This window comes from Mesoplodon mirus (assembly GCF_964341445.2).
Source record: "Mesoplodon mirus genome assembly, chromosome: 7".
Classification (NCBI taxonomy): domain Eukaryota; kingdom Metazoa; phylum Chordata; class Mammalia; order Artiodactyla; family Ziphiidae; genus Mesoplodon; species Mesoplodon mirus.
This window is the reverse complement of record NC_138983.1, coordinates 31,436,399-31,453,291: the sequence shown is the minus strand read 5'-3', so window position 1 is coordinate 31,453,291 and position 16,893 is coordinate 31,436,399. Positions and strand designations below refer to the sequence as shown.

At 41.0% G+C, this 16,893-nt stretch overlaps 1 protein-coding gene across 1 annotated transcript in view; it reads right to left on the bottom strand.

Annotated features, from left to right (window-relative positions):
* LGR4 (leucine rich repeat containing G protein-coupled receptor 4) overlaps positions 1–16,893 on the bottom strand; it is a 98,052-nt gene that overhangs the window by 15,738 nt on the left and 65,421 nt on the right. Inside the window, exons 3-6 of the mRNA XM_082629208.1 lie at positions 11,770–11,841; positions 10,478–10,549; positions 2,309–2,524; positions 1,393–1,464 (exon numbers count right to left, since the gene is read on the bottom strand). Of these exons, the coding sequence (XP_082485334.1) occupies positions 1,393–1,464; positions 2,309–2,524; positions 10,478–10,549; positions 11,770–11,841 (432 nt within the window). The remainder of the gene's footprint in view (positions 1–1,392; positions 1,465–2,308; positions 2,525–10,477; positions 10,550–11,769; positions 11,842–16,893) is intronic.

Below are 16,893 nucleotides of genomic sequence, written 5' to 3'. Positions count from 1 at the left end.
GTTACAAATTGTTGGAAAAGTTCCATTAATTAGGAGAGGGAAAAGCCATAGTGATCTGTACTTTTAAAAGTCTTAATTCTGAGTGTATTTTATTTTATTTATTATTTTTTGGCCATGTCACAAGGCATGTGGGATCTTAGTTCCCCAACCAGGTATCGAACCCTCATCCCTTGCACTGGAAGCATGGAGTCTTAAACACTGGACAGTCAGGGAAGTCCCTCTGAGTGTATTTAAACTTTAATTTCTTTTAACCTAAAGAGAATGTTAGCATATGATCAGCAATTGATTTCAGAATGAGAGTAAATAAAATCAAAAGGCCAGCACCTTAGAGACCAATGTTGTTTTCCTTTTCTACATAGAAAAACATGGTAAATAAAAATTTAACTGGGAAGAAAAGGTTTAATTTTAATATAATTAGAATAATATATTGGAATAATACAAGGTTTAGGATCAGAAGACCCGCCCAGTCTTTTGTTCCACTGGTATTTACGTACTTAGAATAGAAGAACTGGGTTTGGCAGTATCTTCTTCAAGAGCTTCAACTTTCAGATATCCACTGATGCTTACTATCTTTTAGTGGTTTAAACAGGAAAGTGAATTAACAGAGTACTAAAAGATTTTAAGTCTTCTCATCGACTGACAGTTAACCCAAAAATTCAATTAAACAAAATATTACAAACCCTAAGCATTCCAATCAGATGTTACTCACCCATCTAACTGGGACATTCTCTGAATCATTTACTATACCACGATGGCTAATATTATAAATCTCTGAATAAAGGCAACTAGTACAAACCAAAACAACAAAAATAAAGATCCTACTCTTGATTACACACAGCTGCACTATGTCTTTTGCTCATATCATGGTACAATGAACAGTTTTGAAACAGCCAGAATTCTCTAACACTTTAACAATAGAAACAACAACAAAAGTATCCTAAGCAAAATGGAAACCTTCATCGCATTTAGCATACAAAAGCAGAGATGGTATTCAAACCCACTGTTAACAATTAGCAAGGCAACTGAGATGAGGGAGAAAACAAAGAAACATAACAGCTTTTCCAGTATTAATTTTATAAGGTTCAAAGTTCCCAAACTGCCTATCATACTAACAAAACCAAAGTTTTTGAAAAGGTGTACAGCGTGGCAGACTGAGCTGGTTTTACCATGTCCCTTTGTAAGAAATATCAATCTGGTGCGCCATTTTTAACCAGAAGCCTAGATTAGTTTTCATGATGGTGTTATCTGAAGGCAAGACTTTAGTCATGTATTAAAGCAAATTAATAATGAGCTGAACTTAAGACCATTACTTCTTTCCTTTTTCTGCAATGAAATGCAAAATTGCACTGTCAGCTTCCCAAATGTGATCATCCAAAATACGAATAAACTTACAAGGTCTCCAGGTTATCAAGTCCATCGAAACAGTGTTGACCCAGACTTTTAATTTTATTGTTATGAAGATGCCTATGGAAAAAAGCATCAAAATGACTTTTGCCTCACCCAGAAGCAATTATTATAATGTTTTACATGTCTAAATTGGTAGAGCTTAAAGGAATGGTGCAGCTAAACATTGCAACACTTGACTAATGGAAAACAAATAGCATTGGGTAGATATCTCTTGATAAACACTGCAGAGACTCGGATTCACTGAACATAGGAGGCCAGTGGAAAAGCAACATATCTCTAGTGGAAAAGGGGTGCACACATGGAAGATTCTTGAGTATTTATCCATATCCAAACAAAAGTTTTGATGAGCTTTTAATTACATGAAGCAAAACTTTGATGAGTTCTCCTATGGGGAGGCAGGGGAAATGTCAGCTTACATCAGTGAGAATCGGTAACAGATTTTACAAGAAATGCCACTTTATCATGTCCAAGTTTTTGAAACAACAGAAAATCACATACTCTTTGAATAGACAGTAAAAACATGAAATATCACTGAAACTCATTTTCTACGGGCGTCTCCAAAAGGATTCCGCCTCTTTTAAACACTGAATGCATTGCTGGGATACAAGTAAAAGCTGTACTAGTGTTTGCTGAATGACCCACTTTCTTCTCCTGACTACAAATGGCCATTTATTTTTGAGAGATTCAACTGTTATCATCGAACGTTAATTTTTTTAAAATTATCTTGTTCTGTATTTTTAAAAGTCAGCACATGTAATTTTGTAAAAAAGGCAGATCCCCCGAACACCAGCTCTCCAAGAACACACTCAGTGAGGTACTTTTATAACAATTTGTCACAAGAACTCTGCTTTTGCCCCCAAATTAACAGAAATATATAGTATTAAAAGGGGTGGATACTTACAGAACCACCAGGCTGGACAGGTTAGTAAATGCAAAATCCGGGATGCTGGAGATTTTGTTGAGAGCCAAGGTCAGCGCCTGCAGGGTCGGCAGATTGCTGAGGGGATGCACTGGCACCTCTGTCAAACTGTTGTCATCCAGCCACAGATGCCGTAACTGAGTGAGCCCCTCAAAACTGTCCTCAGGCACTGCGGTGATATGGTTGGCATCTAGACGCCTGACAGAAAAAAACAACCACCTTCAATAATGGATTCTAGTGGAATGAGTCAAGGCAAGTCACACAACTCTCAGGGTTCAAAAAAAAAAAAAAAAAAAAAATGGAGTTCTAAAAATGACCAAAGCCACTGCATCCTTTATTTCTTTAATTTCACTAGAAGTTTTCCTAAAATCTAACAATGTTTCCAAGACCAGCATATGGAACTCAGTTGTCTCCCTTCCTTCATAACAAAGGGATGCACACAAATCTGAATCCTTCAAGAATCCTTGGCTAAGCACAACTGTATGGCAGAATGATATATTAAAGAAAGAAAGAAAGCTCAAGCTCGAATTTTATGTTTCAGAATGTACTTATCAAAAATACAGAAAAACAACAAGAAAAAACTAAGCTGACCAAATAATCTATTTTACTTACTTACAGTTTTATAACTAATATTTGATATTAAATTTAATTGTTATTCTGACTTGGTACCAAAGGGGTACACACAACCAGGCGTAATTGTTGGAATAACTGCTTTTCACCAAAATGACAAGTTAGTATTAATATGATGAGGAACCGTATGCACCAGGCAAATCACAACTTTCTTCGCAAATACCTTGTTGATGTAACTTCACTATTTAAATCCATATCTCACAGGCTTGGATCTCTTGGTGAAAATTAGGGAACACTAGAAAACAGGTGCAAGGTCAAAACGGCAGCCCCCCCCCCGTTTTTTTTTTTGCAGTACGCGGGCCTCTCACTGCTGTGGCCTCTGCCGTTGCGGAGCACAGGCTCCGGACGCGCAGGCTCAGCGGCCACGGCTCACGGGCCCAGCCGCTCTGCGGCATGTGGGATCTTCCCGGACTGGGGCACGAACCCGTGTCCCCTGCATCGGCAGGCGGACTCTCAACCACTGCGCCACCAGGGAAACCCGGCAGCCCATTTTTTAAAGAAATCAACTTTGGCAGCCTCCAAGTTCAGGAAATTCTGACTTCAGAGTGGTTTCCGTGCCTCCTGTTTCCCTGTGCTGCTCCAGCTTCGGATCCTGCCATAAGTGTCCCTTTCCCCTCTATGCAAGTGCTGAGCCCCCGCTCCCAACTAACTGCCCCAGCCCCAAATGCAGTCTCCTTTCCAGAGGCAGATTGGCCGAGGTCAAAGACCCTTGGTCCCGGTAAGGATCTGATGGAAGCCTTCTGTTTGATAGTCAGGATAACTTGAAGAGCACTAAAAAGTGGAGAGCTTCAGAAACTGAGCAGCTGCCTTAAGAATCCACTTAGAAACAAACAGTTTTAGGTTTGTTTATTCCTTGTACTTTCTAGAACCTACCTACCCCTGAGAAGAGACAGGCATCCTTTATACAACATACTGGAAAAGGACTGGCTACAGAGCTGCTTAGCAGATTTTCTTTAATGAGTAGATGGCAGTGTGTTCAAGCACACACACACATACACACATACACATGCACACACTTCACAGCCTCAAGGAACTTCTACTTAGGGAGAGAGAGACATTTTGTTGAGCGGAGGCAGTTAAGGACATTTATTTCACATTCACACATCTGGACATTTTCTATAAATAATGTGGAGCTGAAATATAATCATACAATTAACCATATAATGTAACTAAATCATGCAATTAAATTCTACACATAGCTAATCTATCTGCAATTCATTCAACACATATAAACTGAGAATCTTGTTAGGCACAAAAGGTAAAAATGGTGAACACGCCAGTAATGAGGAGACTGAGCCACAATATAACTAACAGACTGAAACATGACTGCAGAGTGCTTAAAAAGTGCTATGAAGTAAATAAACAGGGTACTGAGATCAGGATTAGCAGGGGCTGAGGGGGGAGGGTAGCTTCTTACAATGTATTGGTCAGGAAAAGCATCTCTAAGAAGGTGCCACTAAACTGAGATCCAGGGCTTCCCTGGTGGCGCAGTGGTTGGGAGTCCTCCTGCCGATGCAGGGGACGTGGGTTCGTGCCCCGGTCGGGGAAGATCCCACGTGCCGCGGAGTGGCTGGGCCCGTGAGCCATGGCCGCTGGGCCTGCACGTCCGGAGCCTGTGCTCCGCGGTGCGAGAGGCCACAGCAGTGAGAGGCCCGCGTGACGCAAAAGACAAAGAAACAAAAACTAAGATCCAGAGCAGGCGGCAAAGGAAGCTGGGCAAAGAGTGTTTGAGGCAACGGAAACAGTGAGGGCAGAGACTCTGTAGCAGAAACCAACTGGGTGTGGTCCCAGCAACTCCCAGAAGGTCCGAGTCACTAGAACACAGGAGGAAAAGAGTGGAGGGTCCAGGGAGACACAGATGTGGATGCAAATGGGGACCAGATGACACAGAGCCCCATTAGATCAGGTGAGGATTTAGATTGTATTTTAAGCACAAATTGAAATCCCTCCCCAGTTTCTCTGTGTCACAACAGTTTAAAAGTCTAAATTGCTCATGTTATAAGAATGAGTATAATGAGCAGTGCTCCCCACACATACACACACACAACACTCCACTGACATTAAGTCCTCCCTATATGTGTTTCATCAAGATGTACATCCAGTATAAGGTAAATAAGTACTAGGGGTGTAATGCACAACATGAAAGATATAATTAACACTGCTGAATGTTATATATAAATGCTGTTAAGAGAATAAATCCTGAGCTCTCATCAAAAGGAAAAAAATTTATTTTCTATTTCTTTAAGTGTCTGTATGAGATGATGTATTTTCGCTAAATTTATTGTGGTAATTATTTCATGATGTACATAAGTCAAATAATTATGCTGTACACCTTAAACTTATACAATACTATATGTCAATCATTTCAATAAAACAGGAAGAAAAAAAGATGTGGCAAAAAACTATAATAAGAAAAGTTGTCTAGACTTTTATTTATTTATTTATTTATTTATCTAGCTATCTATCTTGGTTGTGTTGGGTCTTTGTTGCTGCACACAGGCTTTGTCTAGTTGCAGCGAGCGGGGTCTACTCTGTGTTGTGGTGCACAGGCTTCTCATTGCAGTGGTTTCTCTTGCTGCAGAGCCCGGGCTCTAGGTGTGCGGCCTTCAGTAGTTGTGGCACGTGGGCTCAGTAGTTGTGGCTCATGGGCTCTAGAGCACAGGCTCAGTAGTTGTGGCGCACGGGCTCAGTTGCTCTGTGGCATGTGGGATCCTCCCGGACCAGGGATCGAACCCGTGTCCCCTGCATTGTCAGGAGGACTTTTAACCACTGTGCCACCAGGGAAGTCCCTTCTAGACCTTTTTAACATAAGTCCAGTATTATATACACCATTTAGGCTCCTGCAGAATTCTGTGCTACACCCCACCAAAGAAAAGGGGTGGTCTTAACTTTGCAAGATAACCAGGTGAGTTCTAAGCTAAGATAGTAATGAAACTACCTTCTATGCAAAATAATAATACAACAAAAAATGCACAGACACAATTTCCTCTGTTAAAAATTTCCCCAAATTGTAAAGTCAGCCATACATAAGAGATCAAAAGGAAGAAATCTGGGAAAATGGAACCCTTAAATAAAAAGTTAATGAGAAAAAGGATTTGTGGTGACTCAAATGGTTAATCCTTACACCTCAATCCACATGTGGGTGTTGGTGGCACACCCATAAATGTAATGAGTTTGCATTTACACTGAGATCAATGTTTCACAGAGAAATGGTCTTAGTGTGGCTTTGTACCAATGACCTACACTATTAAAATTCATCCTAACTAACAGACCAAAAAACAAAATACTGTAACTGATTCTTTCAATAGGGGCAGTAAATGGCATTAGATATCTCACAAAGTGAAGAGATTATGTGGTTTAAGTTATTTTACCGTTTCAACTTCGTTTGGCAATAAGTGCACTTGAGTTGTTAAACAGTTAACAATGTATTAAATAAATTCCCTTACTATTTCCGTCTTTAAAATGTGCTTCCTTTCCCTATTCTCAAAAGTCTGTTTTATATCTTACTGAGACTCACATACTTTTTTCTCTTGCCGTAAGTGGAATTACAATAACAATTTAAATGCAGCTATTTACTGATGAATGTCTATGTTATCATAAACACTTGTTCTATGTAATCAAAAGCTCTCCCTTTTTCTCTCTACTCCTCACTTACCAATAATATAGACATTATAGTATTATATTCTCTTACCAGTTTCAAGTTCAAAATACTTAGATTCTGTTACGGTAGAAAACCTAGGAAATTTAGTCTTTGAAATCCTTTAATAGTCAATATAAGTGTGAACAACTATAAAGAAAAAAATTCTAGTGGAGCAAATTCTGACATGTCATTTTAATATCCTGCTCAGGAAACACTTTAGCCATTTTCATGGTTTCGTTGTTAGGTTAGCTTTTTATTAATATCTACAATTCACTTTCAGATTTTACAGCCATCGTCACCCATTTGCAAAATCAAACCACTTCTGGTCAATTTCAAGCCCTAATGAACTTTGCTCCTTCTGAGCACTATTTCAAAACCACAAGGAAATCTTTCATGTAATTCAGGTCTGAAGATCAGATTTGCAAACTGACTCAAGTGTTGATAACACTGTTTTACACCAGGACAGAATTTCAATTGTATCTAACTTGACCACTGCACCCACTATGCTAACAAACCCATGAACATTTCCGTCTTAAATAAAACAGGCCTGGCACATAGCTCCTTATATTTCTGATACATATAAAAAAACCCCAATGCCTTTATTAAAAAAGTAGTTTGACTCCTCTCCTTACCCCTACCTCCCTCCCATCCCAATTTGGGACATAATTTAAACAATGCACTGCACTCAGTGAGTGATGAGCACAGTATGCTTTTTTAAAACATTATTTTAGAGGAAGATACCTATGATTTTTGTGAAAATACTTTATTTTTTTTAACTTTTTATTTTATATGGGAGTACAGTTGATTAACACTGTTGTGTTAGTTTCAGGTGTACAGCAAAGTGATCCAGTTATACATATACATGTATCTATTCTTTCTCAAATTTTTTTCCCATCTAAATGATCAAAAATACCATGTGCACTTTAGAGTACTTATGGACCACAAATTAGAAAAAAAATCTATTTGTATGTTTTCTTGGTAATTTTTCTAATGTTCAAAGATTTTAGCCTTCTGTTTATCAGCCTTCCAACTAGACAAAATGATTGAATAGTTTGATCATTAAGTCTTGGGAAATAAGAACAATTCTGTATGAAGGTTTTGAAGGAAAACAAATTCTGAAGAAGCAAAAGATAAAGAGGACTATTTAAAATGTCTAATGAATTCAGATCCAAGGGAGGTAAGATGGCTCCTTCTGTGTACATCCGTCCAAGGTTAGAAATGGTGCAGAGGCAGCAAAATCACCTTTCTTTAAGGAACTCATTCCAATCTATTCCCTGAAATAGTCTATTTGGAATCCTATTCAATTAGTGATGGCAAATAATAAATCCTTATGTTCCATAACTCGGCAGTTGGTGAAATGAGCTACTTAACAAATATCTACCTTAAATTAAACTTATATTGAAACCAGAACTTAGGGCTTCCCTGGTGGCACAGTGATTGAGAGTCCGCCTGCAGATGCAGGGGACACGGGTTCATGCCCCGGTCCGGGAAGATCCCACATGCCGCGGAGTGGCTGGGCCCGTGAGCCATGGCCGCTGAGCCTGCGTGTCCAGAGCCTGTGCTCCGCAGCGGGAGAGGCCACAACAGTGAGAGGCCCGCGTACCGCAAAAAAAAAAAAAAAAAAAGAAACCAGAACTTAAATGGCCAATACCCTAGATATTCCTTTTTATGATAGTAGATACATTTTAAAGTTTAACCTTTACAGCAGATGCTATGCTTTATTAGTACATATTTTCATTTTCATATTACTGCCCATTAACTACCAGACTATCTAATCTAAAATCAAAGGTAATCCATAATTTACAATTTCCAGTGATGTGTTTTTGGTGCAGTTATAAATGGTTTTATGTCAGCGAGTGGAAGGGACAAACCGGTCACTTTCACCTATGTCTTCTTTAGCTCATGTGCATCTCTACACATGCTTACCTTTACAGTTATTTCAAAGGGCAATAAAAAAAAAATTATGGGACAGATTAGTACACAAATATGTGATGTGGTTATACCCTAATTTTATAATTAAAATTATAAACACCTAAGTGTGATAACTATTACAGTTTTTCATTCAGTGATTCTCAGAACTTCTGTATCCATGAGGATGATCTGGGGAAATTTTTTAAACTCCAGCTTCTTGGACCCTACCTTTAAAGAGACAGTATCACGACTCCTAGGATATGGCCTAAGAATCTGCATTCTAACAATGTCCCCCTAGTGATTTTGTTGAGGGTGGGCCAAGTGCCACACTGAGAAACTAGGCCCTAGTCCCACTGTATTTAGTGTTAGGACATGAACTGAGGCAATGCACATTTGTGTTCATCACTGTAGTAGAATAAGAAACTAATGAAATTGCTTGTTTTAAAGAATACTTTTTCATTACTTTCAGACAATTCCTTCACCTAGTTAGGCAAATTGGGTAATCTAGTAATCAAAAGAAAGAACAGATAAAATAGTCATCATTATTAATATTAATAGATTCTACAAGTGTTTATTGAACACTTACTACATGTCAGATACGGTTAAAAGTGCTTTTCATGAATTAAAGTACATGGTAGGTAATAAGCAAACTACTGCACAGAGAATTTTAAATAATGTGCCCCAAACCAGCTAACAGCTAACAAGTGGCAGAGTGGGGATGCAAAACCACACAGGCCTGTTTCAGAATTCTAATTAATCTGAATTTATCTGAACTTCTTTTGAGAGCAATGTAAACATTCTGACAGATAAATATGCCAAGGGTTTCTCTTAATCTTGGCAAAAGATTACAATAACCGCATGCTTCAGTTCAGTGCTTCTCAACCTTTTCTAAAACCGAGCCCCTGAAGACAGAGAAGCTGGATCTTCTAACCCAGAGATGGGGAGACCTGACAACACTAGTCCACAACATGCAGTCTCGTCATGAACAAATATCTGTTTATTTAACATAAAAATGGTTGTTTCTTTAGAATCTTCTGTGGGTTTGCATGGTTCCTGTGATACTACTGCTGCTTACCTGATCCCCCCACTCTAGGGGGAAGCGGGGTGTGCAGAGCTAAACCATGGAGGCAATGACCCCCATTCTCCAGGTTCATATACATATTAATACATACATACGTTTATATGGGAAAGAATTCAAACAAGAATAAAGTGAAGTGCTATGCGAAAAAGCTTTTGAAAATAGTGGCTAAACATGGTAAAAACCAAGAGCTGAAATCTTTTTTGTAATTTAAGTATACTTGATTTACAATGTTGTGTTAGTTTTTGGTATACAACAAAGTGATTCAGTTTTACATATATATATATTATATATATATATAATATAAATATGGGTGTGTGTGTATATATATATATATATATCATTTTCTTTTCCATTATAGTTTATTATAGGATACTGAACATAGTTCCCTGTGCTATACAGTAGGACCTTGCTGTTCAAGAGCTGAAATTTTGAATATTCCACATCAAACCAAACTTTCCTCAAAAAAAAAAAAAACCTGAGAAAAAGACAGCACAGGCGATTAAGTCACCACCCCTGATGAGTGTTCAACATCCACAAATGAGGATCCATAATTAATTTGCTCTGATGATCATTACCACCTGAAACAGAAACTTCTCTGTGGCTGTTTCTTGAGCATCATGGCACAAGACTCTAGAACTTCTGTACACACATAACTCTGATTCCAAAGAGGGTGTAATCACCTGCTACATGAAAGCTTGTAGCTTTCTCCCAGCCTTGGAGACAGGATATTTCAATGGACATTTCAGTAATAGCAACTAGCCATACCCATTTTTATCCCAGATGAGAGGATACATCTCTTCTTTCCCTAGGATTACAGTTCTTTACCTATTTAGTAGCCAGAGTGGTCTCCTAATGATTCAAGAATGCAGAAAACCAAAAAGTTACTTACAAAGACTGCAAAGCACTCAGTCCTCGAATGGCTTCACTGGGTACTGTTTTCAACTGGTTGTTCTGGAGAGTTCTGGAAGGAAATTTTTGGGTTAGTGAATAAGAAGCAATTATGACCATTTTTTCTTAGAGGAATTTAGAAGCATTTCTTTCCAATAGCAAAAAAAGGATGAGGAGTCGAGGTGGAAAGCACCCAAGATAAGAGAGTTGCCAAAGAGCAAGAGGCATTTGTCGTAAAGCCAGAAATGAAACCTAGGCCACTGCCCCAAGCCACCTCCTAACACAGACCTGCTGGGTCGTCCAGGATTGTTTCATTCTCAGGAATTAAGGCACCCTAATTAATATTCATCACCCAAGGTACCATTAGTGTTTACTGGGAGGTATAGCAAGCAAACCCACTAGAATCCCTAATGCCTTTTCAAATTGAAATAAAGCACAGCCCAGAAACATGCACATTAGAGAAAGACAATTTTATCAAGAGGACAGCAGACCCTGAGCTCTTAGGGGGCAGTGGCCATGTCCCCAGTGAATGCAGGGCCAGGGCAGAAATAAAGCTTTAATTGTCTAATACTCTCCGACCTGGAGAATGGAGGTACAGATCAGTAATGAACATGAAGTCTTTACTAGTTTTGCCTAATGTCCTTCCTGGTCATATTAATAAAATGACTGCCTGACAAGAATCATCACCACAGAATGGAATGGAAAAGGGCCCGTCTAACTCACTGAACCAGAGAGGTCTAGTGACTTACAGATGGTCACCCAGCGAGGCAGTGGTAAGGTGGGGCCGGCAGTCAGTTCACCGGCTCCCCAGTCTGCCAGTTCCTGACCACTGCCAGGAATTTATTTCTTGATCTCTCGCAGGCTATGTAAATCATAGGCATCTCAATTCCCTTTAGCTCTAAAATGATTTTACATCTGGAGCTCTTGTAAGCCTTTTTCCCTTAAGGGTCAGCTCATGCAAAGTTCTTACAGCTATAAAAGAAGTAGAAACAAAACCTTACCAGTGAAGCTTAAATATGATTTTGATTCAATGCATTAGCCACACAAAAAGCCTAACATTCAACTGTAATGCATCAGAGGTCAGAGGGCCTGTTATTTAGACGTTAACTTTTTGTTATCTAGACCCAAGGTTGCCTAAATCAGCCTCTAGCCTCCCACATTACCCATTGGCCACTCCTTAAATCTTTTAATCCTGAACTAAAAGAAACTGTGCTTAACCTAGCTCTGAGCATGTTGACTACACAGAAAGAAAATACACAGCCAGCTGTGAAACTCTAAAATTGCATTACTTACAGAACTTTGAGTTCTTTCAACCCCGACAAGGCCTTTGGGTGGATAAAAGAAAGGTCGTTGCCAGCCAGTCGTCTAGGAGAAAAAAAAAGTAGCAAGAGAAAAATAGTAATTCAGACTCTTAAAATTCATAACTCACAATGACCCAATCTGCTATTGAAGCTCTACATTAAACATCTCTCTAGTCTATCCGACATATTAAACATGGACTTAAACCTCTGCTAAAGCAATCCAAAGTTTCTTCCAATGAGATAAATGCCTCTAGAATTTTTTTTTAACTTCAATACAATAATTTAAACAGGCACATTTTTATTCTGGTGAGGTCAAGCAAGCCAAAACATATTGGACCAAATTAAGTTTGCTATTCATGGTCACTCTCTGCCGCTTGCGGTGTTTTCCAAGTGCCTCATAAATACAGAGCACTGGGCAGCAGGCAGGAGTTTTATACAGATCAGAGCACACCAGGCTGTCAAGGAGGAATGAATGCCTCCAGGAGACAAGGAGAGCCTGTTATCTCTCCATAACCAAGGGCAGCATATTCCGTGCAAAAGAGAGGCAAAAAGTGAAAGTCACTGTAAGCATAACTTTCCAAACACAGGCATTTTTTTTTAAAAGATAAATGTTTTCTTAAAGAAATTTCAAAGTGACAAATTTAAGTGCGAGTAAGAGTCGAGTAAGAAAAGGATAAGTCCTTGGGTCCTTTTGTAAGAAAGGAGCACACAATTCATCCTGAGCCCCACTTTTTCTCCCATTTTCCCAAACACTCAGACGTGGGAGGAAAAGTTGGACAGAGAACTTTAGGGAGAAGAAGCAGGAAGCAGGACAGCAACTCGTATGAGTGACTTGTAAACAGGTGAACTGGAGGCAGGTTTTCAAGTACAGCTCACCCTCGAATAACAGCGGGTTTGAGCGGCATGGGTTCACACTCACGCAGATGTTTTACAATAGTAAATACAACTGTACCACACAGTCCAAGGTTGGCGGAATCCGTGGATGTGGAAGAACCTTGGATGAGGGGTGGGAGTGGGGGTGATGATAAATTATCAGTGGATTAACCCCCATGTTATCCAAGCGTCAACTGTATTGACTTAAAAATGATAGTTGCGTGCCCCGATGATTAAACATAGGACTGTTCCAGCTTCCTGGTTCCATCAGGGGAACTCTCCCAAGCAATGAGATTCTGTATGCGTGATTTTTTTTAAAATGCTTTCTCCCCATCATGTCTTAGGATCATGGTCATCAAGTCATATTAATTCCTCCTCGAATGGGTCTCATTTCCATTGTCCTTTCTCTTCTTTCTGTAAGCACCCTGCCCTCCTGAGCCTTATTCAGCAATTCATTCATTCACTAAAAAGTTTCATTCACTGATTAACAAATATGAGCACCTATTCAGCTCCAGGCAGAGGACATCCTCTCCTTAGACTTCAAGTCCCCCCACTTCAATCTGTTCTTCTTAGACACCCTGATTTTAGGGACATAAGGAGGGCTCCTTTACCCTTGCTAAAACTTGAAGTCACAGAGATCTGAAACTCTATTTTTTAGATGCATTATTTTCTCTCGAAGTTTTTGTCCCAGTTAAAATGCAAATAGCCCTGGAAAGGATAATACTTGATCCTTACTAATTAAGCATTAACACAGAAGTGTGTACTGAAGATGTGTGTGTGTGTGGCAGGGAATGGGAAAGTGAAAGAGGACTCAGAAACCAAGAGTGAGTGTGTAGAATTATTTCGTCAACTGCAAGGACAACCATGCTGGATTCTCAGGCAACACTACAGGTTTAACCCAGGGTTCATGCCCCTAAACTAAATTCTCCCTAGAAAGCCCTCTCACTGTGCATGACTTTGTTTCTCACAAGGCACCCTAGCACCTAAGCTCTAAACTGCATGCCCTTCAAGGGCATCCCTCAACCCAGGCTCACAACAGCTTATTCTGCACCATCAGCCTCATGGCCTTTGACCTCATGGAGTCCACCATATGTAAAATGAGGGACCGCAGAAGATGGTGTTAAGACTTTTCAACACTTCTATTTAAAACTATTCCTCCTCAGCAAATCCTCTGGGCTCTAGACTAGCCAGCTTGACCACTATGTCTTTAAATGCTTCACCTCACAACCTCATCTTCACCCCTTAAATCCCCGACTCCAGTGTGACTTCCCTAGAAAATGTCAGTTCTTACCAACATGCCTTATGTGTGAATTCTTGGAAGGCATAACTAAACAGGCTACCTTCTACTGGCTGTTTCTAGCACATTAGTTTTATAGGCCAAGTACAAAAGCTTCCAAGAACAGAGTATGCCTCTCACAATTCTGTCACCACCTACCAGTGTGTCAACCCATTAGTCAGAAACTGTATTCTCAGCATTTCCTCCTTGAAAACAGATAGCATCCTAGAGTCTACCTTAGTGCAGGCTTAGTACAAGCCCTCTCGAGGGGCTTTCTACACCCCAGACTCACTAATTACATTCAACTGATAATGCTCATAGCTGTAATGCAGTGTTTAAAAGGTCGCATTTTACAAGATCAAATTGGACCATAAGGACTAGAAGGAACAATAGCCTCCTTCCCCCCAGGGCAGCAAGTAGTCACGTGACTCTGTGATCTGAAAGACCAGCCTTAAGAAGCTCAAGTCCACCAAAAAATGAACACTGTAAACAGACCAAGGCTGTCACAGGATTCTTGTGCCTTCCTCTCTTACTTTTGAATGTCCCCCTATCTCTGGGCTTTCCTTGAGGAGTTCAGTCTATCCTACTAGGGCTCATGAAAAGAGGATTTTACAAGGTGACAAAGGAAGTGGCAAAGCACAGAACACCTGATTACCTTTACTTGTCAACAGAAAACAGGGTTGAGCCACATTAGCCAAAACATTTACTTCCTTTTCCCAATGATCTGCCTCTTTATAAGGCTGGGAAAACGAAAGGAGCCTAACTTCCAAAAGCATCCTTTCTTTCTACACTACTTACAGTTCAGAGAAATGACCAAATGAGCTGTGCACGTGACTTATCCTGAAATCCAGGCCTGCTCTCTGGAGAAGCCAGCACTGCTAGGATTCGGGCAGGGTGGGAGGCAGTGCTGTGCGGTGATAATGCTGAGCGAGGGGGGACTCACACCACTCTGATTACTTCGTTCCTTAGGAGAGTAAACAGATCAGGTGGAGCCTTCAGGAATGTATCTACCCATGTTTACCTAGCTCCTGGGTTAATGAATAATAAACACGGCAGCCCGGTAAAGCCTCTGCTGCTTCAGCAATTGCACCCTCCCAAGCCTCTTTACATTTTGCTGATTTTATGACCCAGTACTTCTTATAGTAGACCCTGGGGGTGCTTCATGTCCAAAAACTCAGATCCAGGAGAAAGCAAAGTGAATAAAGAACAGGGTTAGGGACAAAGTCCCAAAATCTCTGGGAGAAAAAAACCTACCATGTGCCCAGAGCAGTTGCAGGCGCTGAGCTAGGTGGTTTACATTCTTTCCTTTTAATCATCTCCTGACAGAGTCCCTGAGAGGTTAGGTGACTTGGCAGAAGTCACACAGCAGGTAAGCGGGGGAGCCAGCATTCCAGTTCTCGCCTGACTGGCTCCAGTGCTTATCCGCGTCCTTTGGCAACTCGATGCCTCTGCTGTGTCACCAAGAGGCTGGGAAATAATTCCCAGAAGGTGAAACAAAGGGGGCCTGGGCAAGTTAATAGCCTGGTTTGAGAAGCAACAGCTCTCACCCAGCAGACCAGTGCTCACAGCAGGGACTATGGCATTAGGAGCTCAGAACTGCAATTATGGAGGAATTTCCCCACAGCCAAAGATGACCAGAGGGAAACGGGGGAAAGATGGGATCCCTGGGTGGCTAAGGGTGGCAGGTGGCATGCCCTAAACTCACTCTGACTCTATTTAGGGTACAGAACAGTCTCCACTGTGCTTTTTTAGCAACGCCCAAAGAAAAAGAGATGGCTGATCCCAAGGAAGAACTTGTCCCCCATGGCCCTCTACTAGCAAAGGGCAGCTCCTCCCCCGGCTAGGCCTGCATTTGTCTATGCTACACCCAACAGTTTTCTCAGCGTCTCACTTCATGAGGACCTACTGGCTGGCTCCAGAAAACTCTTTTAACGTGGTAAATAATGATATTTATATCTTTTACTATTCTTCCAATGACTGTGAAGCCCTAAAGAAAAAACTCATTAGGGTGAGAACAGAAGAGTGAAAAGTGGTACCATTTTCTGCCTGCGAAAGGTGGGCGGTCCCAGGCAGCACTGCCTACCCTTCTGCGTCCCGTAGCTCTTCAGTCTCCAAAGCCCACAGGGAGCCTCATGCAAAGTCTCCATCCATCCACTCTTTTACTCTTCCTCCTGCCACCTGAGTCTAGACCCTCATTTTCTTCTTCCTGGATTATTGCCATGAACCTCCACAAGACTCCTGCCTCAAACCACTTCATTATAATACTGTGAGATCTAAATCTTAAAAAGCACAACTCTGAGCATTTTCCCAAAGGCTTTTTTTCCCCACTGAATTAGCTAGACCTTCAGGATGATCCTCTCTTCCCTTTTCACCTTATTCCCGGATGTTCCTTGTGTCCTACGTTTTAGGACACCCTGCTTTCCCAGCTCGGACTCTTTGCTCACTCATGGCACTGCCTTCGTCTGAAATACCTCCACTCCAGTCTCTGCCAGCTGAAACCTTATTCATCATCATTGCAAGCTGGATGCTGCCAACAGTGTGGAACTATTATGACATAGCCTTTCTTGGATTCCACAGGTTACCTTAGACGCAGCTCTCTTGTTGGGTGCATCTTATTTTGCCTCTGGTTACTATGAACTTGTTGCAACTCCTTCAACTGTATTATAGGTGCCTTATGGGCAGTGACTAGGTCATATTCATTTTGGATCCTCTTGTGTGGGACCTTAGATGAAACAGACACTCAGTATTTGCTGTAATGCCTCAACTAAACCCCAGTATAAGACTCTGGATTCAAAAAAGGTAACACTGGGCTTCCCTGATGGCGCAGTGGTTGAGAGTCCGCCTGCCGATGCAGGGGACACGGGTTCATGACCTGGTCCGGGAAGATCCCACATGCCGCAGAGCGGCTGGGCCCATGAGCCATGGCCGCTGAGCCTGCGTGTCCGGAGCCTGTGCTCCGCAACGGCA